General features: G+C 36.0%; 1 protein-coding gene across 1 annotated transcript; it reads right to left on the bottom strand.

Moving 5' to 3' along the window:
* Positions 1 to 351: 351 nt before the first annotated feature.
* LOC307004484 (membrane-spanning 4-domains subfamily A member 4A-like) lies at positions 352 to 5,259 on the bottom strand. The gene is made up of 7 exons (XM_079623808.1): positions 5,171 to 5,259; positions 4,295 to 4,475; positions 3,870 to 3,992; positions 3,709 to 3,765; positions 1,754 to 1,966; positions 1,223 to 1,360; positions 352 to 1,036 (listed from the first exon to the last, which is right to left on the bottom strand). The coding sequence occupies exons 2-7, from the start codon at positions 4,460 to 4,462 to the stop codon at positions 1,028 to 1,030; spliced, it is 708 nt and encodes a 235-aa protein (XP_079479934.1). The 5' UTR covers positions 4,463 to 4,475; positions 5,171 to 5,259; the 3' UTR covers positions 352 to 1,027.
* Between the last annotated feature and the right edge of the window lie 1,375 nt (positions 5,260 to 6,634).

Raw genomic sequence — 6,634 nt, 5'->3', positions numbered from 1 at the left:
GGAACGTCAGTTTCACGTCAGCCATCCCTACCAACTGTATGTTTCCATTAACCATGGTATAAATATTGGTTTTATACCTGCAACCTACTCCACAGTTTCTGAGTGAACTATCCTTTTAATAACATGGCCTACCGTATGGTTGTCCAACACTATCTTACGACCAATTCATACAATTCGAGTAAAAGGTGGCTAATTCGGTCAAATTCGTAGGATTTGTCTAAACCACAGTGATGGGTAGGTTTAGGGGCAGGGTCAGGGGTAGGTCATTCATACGAATTAGGCAACTCGTAAAATATTAGACACCTTGTACAATTTGGAAAAGATTCAGGAAACTTCAAGGCACTCTCTTTAGAAAGGTTAAAAAGCCTTTATTGTTATGGCTTGGTCATTTTAAATCTTTAAAACACTCCGATGCGTTTCGGTATACAAGCCTTTGTTGACTCCCTGACAACATCCAAAGAGCACCTCAAGCTAACATTTTGAGTCCTGGAAGCGCTCCTCTACAGACATTTGATAAACCTTGTACAATTTGTATGAATTGCCATGAGATCAGGTTGGGTTGTCACAACACCGCTACCAAAACCATTTAAATTGTTTAGTGAAACATTGGTCACTGGTTGCAGGTGGCTTTGCAGATACTGAGACCAGATATAGAGACCACAAACATTTACCAATGATGCATTTTCTTTTCATGCTCAATTAATTGTTCATTAAACTGAAACCTGATTTTAAGTTGTTTAGACAATTAAAATTAAATTGTATGTCTTCGTTGTCATTTTTATTTTATTTTCGGTTAAAACAAAAAAAGACACGACAGAGACATAAACGTGTCTTTGTGTCAATAAACATTAAACAAGTGATATGATACACTTTACATTTTCAATTCTGTTTTTTTTTTCTGTTCAGTTCCTGTAACACTTGAACAGATTGAAAAATAATAATAATAATAATAAAGCTTGCTTATAAGCAAATATAAGAGATATAAATTCCTTCCTATGTTTAGATGGTAGGATCTCCTCACTGTGACTCAGTATCCCTGTGAAGTAACAGACACGATATGTTAGTACACAGGAGACTAACAAGATCCACACACCATAAAGACTGTTTTATGGGATTTAGATAAACAATTAAGTGAAAAGTTGCACAACTGTTACACAATTAAATAATTTAGTAGTAGAAAAAAGGATGTAATGTACAATGAAGCATGTTGTAAATCATTTACCTGGTTTAGTGCCACATTGACCACTGTAGAGTCGGTGTTGCTGGTGGCTTTGCAGGCAAATCCTGAGATACAGATTGAGATGATGAACTGAAGGATGGAGAACACCAGCAATATTCCACTGATCCCCAGATCATATCTCTAAAAAATATTCAACATGATCATATTAAAGTAGTTTCACATATATAATATTCCATCAATTATACTGAATGAGTTTCTAAATATAATATTGCATTATACTGAGGCATCATATGGATTTTGAACACTTGAAACATAGCACACAAGTCGCATGGACTACTTTATAATTTTTATGGTGCCTTTGGATCATTCTGAAAAATGAACTCTCCAGTCCCTGGTTATTATAATTGTATGGAAAAGAGAGACCATCACAGTCTTTATTTGTACAAATATTTTTAAATTATGACACAATTGTAATTTTTGGGTGAACTAAAGTTAATGAATCAACAATTAAAGTAACAAAACAAACAGACTACATTGTTGTTGTTTTTGTATTGAAAATTGTACATTTAGTACCTTTACATTTAAACAGATTTCCTTGGTAGAACTGTAGTCATGATTATAATCATACCTATAATCATGACTATAGTTATTAATGTAGCCATGATCGTAGTAATTGTAGCATATTTGATAGACCCATGAGCTGTCAGCTATCTCCATGGACATCAGAACTATGGCTATCCCTGCAGTTATGGCACTGATAACATTCATTCCAAGAGAGGCTTTCACCTACAAAAAACAAAACAAACAAAAAAACTGTGAAAAGTGACAGCAAAACTACTTGTAAAAACATCCTCAACATTCTCAACCTCATTTTTAACTCTGTAAACTGATGAGTCTGATGTCTTGATCTTTTAAGTTTCAGACCATGTGGTCTGGAGAGAGTTTACCATGGAAAGTGTTGTGGTTGTAGAAGAACTGTGGATTTTTTCTTTTTTTCTTTGATGGTGCCAAAATGTATGATGATCGCAAAATATGTTTTGTGAAAAGAAATAGTTTGACTTAAAAACATATACATATAAAGGTAGCAAAATATAGATTCAAGAAAGTGTTCTGTTGGTTTTTGTTGTTGTTTGGTGTTAAGGGAAGAAAAGAAAATCCCGATGGCCCTTTTAGCCCCAATTGTACCCTACTGCATGTAGTCTTTACTCATATAACAGATGACTGAAAGTGATCTGTGCTCACAGAAACGTATAACTGTTGAATATCACATAAGTTAGGAATGGTCAGTAGTGCACCCAAAGCAGCTTCTAATTAGAGGTCCAGTTTTTTAAATATCTGGACTGCTACTACATTTTGAAAGCTTGTAACGGTTTAAAGGAACACTTCACCTCTGGAAAGATGAATGTGTATTTAAAATGGGTCATTTATGTAGAAGAAATGTGAAATTATTTTTGAATTTGGAGCCTTCTAGACTGAGAAAAGTCAGAAAATTTATTTTTGGCTTATGGGGATGAAAGACAACAACTCCCAGAATGCACTTGCTTCGCTGCCCTAGGAGGCCACGCCTACCGGTAAGAGATCGCAGTAAACAACAAGGCTATGCTACTAGTGAGTCTCCGTGAGTCTGCCCAGTATTTTGATGTCGCCCAAAATGTCCAGGATTCGGCTTTTGCGTTCTTCAGTCGCCATTCCTCATGTTTACTGTGACGAGCAGGAACGAGACTGACGGCCGCGGAGAACGATGCGAGCCCGGTGGCGTGATTACTGATGAGTGGCGCCGGCGCCTGCGAGACGCACGCACCGGTCTCGTATCTCTCACGGAGGAGCGAGGATTTTCCTAGCAATGTTAAAACGCACATCAACCGATCACTTGTTTAGCGTTCATGTAAACACTACATTCAGATTCACCGATCGGAATGAATTCAGTTAGATTGAAACAAAAGGTGTGCATGAAAACTATGAATGCGACTGCAGAAAGCAAAAGCCGAATCCCGGACATTTTGGACCATCTCGACGGCCGGACAAGTCCGGGAAAAAGAGGATGGTCACCGCTACTACTCAGCTTTCTCCACAGAATAAGAAACTGTTAGCTTAGCTTCCGAATAAATGGCTGACACTATATGTACAGTCTGTGAGTGAGGGGCGGGTTGGAAACATGCGGAACAGCGCCTTCTACTGGATAAATGATGAGCTAGTGTTTGTAGTCTTACCCTTATTCAAAGAAATTTGACTTCCTGCTTTTTATGACGTAAAATGACGATTTTTGCGTCATAAAAAGCAGGAAGTGGAACACTTAAATCCTTATTTCTCCCATCTCAGGGGAAAATAAGGGAATAAACCATGACCATTCGAAAATGTGACTGGGTTTCTAAAGATACAAAGTCTAATGCAAATGGGTGAAGTGTTCCTTTAAATTGCACAACAATTACTTGAGTAATGTGTATAATGGTGTATGTATACATTAGAAACAATACTCTACTATTGACAAAAGAAGAGTTATTTCCACAGATTTAAGCAAATGTACGTACCACACACAAATTAAGTTTATTCTGCGCAGCAACAGACAGAGATCCAGCACTGATGTACTGAGAAAGGATCAAAGGGCATTTAAAGATCATTCTGGTAATTCAAATCAGTTAAATGCAAGTAATTATATTAATTAAAAGCAAAACAATTAATTGAAACTTACAATAAGGGATCCCCAGTAGTTTATGCCACTAATGACAAGAATAGCTGGGTAATGGTTTTTGAGAAAGGTGGTGCGTTCAATGCCAAACAAGAAACAAACCACTCCAATCATTATTTGGACAGTCTAGAGACGGCAGAAATGGGTCAAGAATTTATATTTTTGCATGATTGCATTTCATTCATGTTTAGACACACACACACACACACACAAATAATCTATATTAATGTTTTATGCACACTACAGTCTAAAGGCAATCAGACCAACACAAACATATTAACTTGAGAACATATGACAACAACTTTTAATTTTCTGTTCATTTTATCACAGATGGAAATGAGACACTAAAAATTATATATCTTTTTTATTATTAAATAATTATTTTTATTCCACAAATCATAATTATAATTCATCATTAAATGCATTACCCCCAATGCCTTTGGTTGTGCTTTGAAAAATCCAGCGAGAGCCATATTGTGATATACTCCTCTGGTCTGCTGTCCATCATCACAAATAACAGTATTTTGTGCCGCCTGTGGATTTACTTGGATGACAACTGTAGCTTTGTCAGTTGAGATGACCTTGCTGGTTTTCATTGTAAGTTTTCACCTGTAATTGATAATTTAAATTCTGTAGTTCACAACTCACTAAGGTTATTTTATTTTAATTTGATGTACAGTACAATATTTATATGTAAAGCATTAACTAATGTCCTAGCTAAACTGAGACTGTCAGGATTTTATACACAGTAATATATATATTTAAAAAAAAAGTAAAAATGTTGTCACTATATATATATACATATATATATATATATACATATATATATATATATATATATATATATATATATATATATTATATACAGTACTCATGTCACAATAATTAGATTTTCTGACATAAACAGTTAAGATAAACGTTTTTTTTTTTTTTTTTACAAAGATGCCTTTGGAGTTTCTCCTGTCTTCTGAAAGATCAGAGGATCAGAGAATCTACGTCCTTCACAAATATTTTGCCTGATTGTACGTTGTGTAGCCCAATATCCAAAGAAATGGAAAAATGTAATATTATGAACCAAAGTATAGCAATAAATGAGCAACACTAAAACTATCAATGGTGTGAAAAATCACAAAAGTCAAAAGATTACAATTTTGTTTTATAATTGATGTATATCATTATAAATATATAATATATATATATATATATATATATATATATATATATATATAAATATATATATATATATATATATATATATATATATATATATATATAGATGTTAACTGATGCATTAAATATTTTACCTGAAATGAAATGAGAGGTTGAAGCAGATGTCTGATCACTCTTATGGCGTATCTTTGTGTTTGTGGACTGTGAAGAACCGCTGAGGAGGAGCTTGCTTTAAATGAGTTTGCTTTATACTTACATACTATAGGACTATGTTAATGCCTTTCCTCCAAAAAAGGACTTTGGGTTACACTTTATTTTGATAGTCAACTTTAGACATTTACTAGCTATATTGATTTTTTTAAGCTAAGCTTAACTGATAAAATGTAATATAATATGTATATAATATAATGTAGATGCCAGACAACTTCAGCTGAATGACCTAGTTTCACTCCACACAAAAAAAGGCAGCTTAAGGCCATTGTGGTTGCTTTATATTTTCTTTCCATTCTTCTAGCTGTACCTTTGCTCTTGTCATTTGTAGAGATTGCTTTATGTGACATGAGAAGACAGCAGTACTGCAGTAACTTACAGTAACATAAGAGACACACAAAAGGCATAAAAGTGCATGTCTTTGTGTCACAATCATGTCATTTGATTTTCAGTATAGTGCTTAAAAATGAAAGCTGCATGTAATTTAGCTTGTAATAATGATTTTAACCCGTTTAATCCCAATTTTTTTCTTGCAATTTGAATACATGCATTTTACTCCTTAGACCTCCCTAACACACACACGTTATGCCCTCATTGATTTTATGTTGGTTAAGTTAGTGACGGTGGGAAACACCATAGTCAGAATTCAATCAAATTCTTCAATTTGGCCTATTTACACAACACACTCCAAGACATCCATAACCTCGCTTTGTCATTTCATGAAGGAGGCTTAGTGAGATGAAAAAGGTTACACCCTGGATGAAATTCCGCTTGTTCGGCTAGACCTCTATGGGCTAGCTAGACCAAGGACTACACTTGGACCCTGTCCTATAGGCCAGTTTCAGGGAGATGTGTGTGCACTCATTCAGTGCACTGAAGATGGGCCGTATACGTTGTAGAAAGGGTTCTCTTTCATAGGTTCACTCAACGCTGCGGATAGCGCAGTGGGATATTCTCTGAATGTGCCGATTGTCTGAAGCCTTATGGAATCACGCCAATTCATTGGCTGATGGCGTCCGCGCGACATGGCTCCGCCCCGACGCACTCACGTCGCGTCATCACATTCGCGCGCGCGCCATCTGCTCCTCAGATTTCTCTACCTTCAGAACGAAGCGGTCACGTTTGCCCTTCGCTCGTGGTTTTTCTGAAAGCTAACAACTATTACTAGGATTATTCTCGGCGCTTCTGCGACTGTTTAAGCGGAACTCTGTTTCTCCTTACGGTGAAGCTGCCATGGATTACAGACGCTGTACTCCGCCATGTGCTCGTTACATCGCTAACGACGACCCACACAGTAAGTGCGTTAAATGTTTGGGTTTTTCACATGCGCGTGAGGCTATTATAGGATCTTCTAAATGCAAATTCTGTGAAAATTTGTTGCTCAAAAC

The sequence above is a fragment of the Phoxinus phoxinus genome (assembly GCF_949152265.1).
Source record: "Phoxinus phoxinus genome assembly, chromosome: 9".
NCBI lineage: Eukaryota > Metazoa > Chordata > Actinopteri > Cypriniformes > Leuciscidae > Phoxinus > Phoxinus phoxinus.
This window is presented reverse-complemented; position numbering and strand designations above follow the sequence as displayed.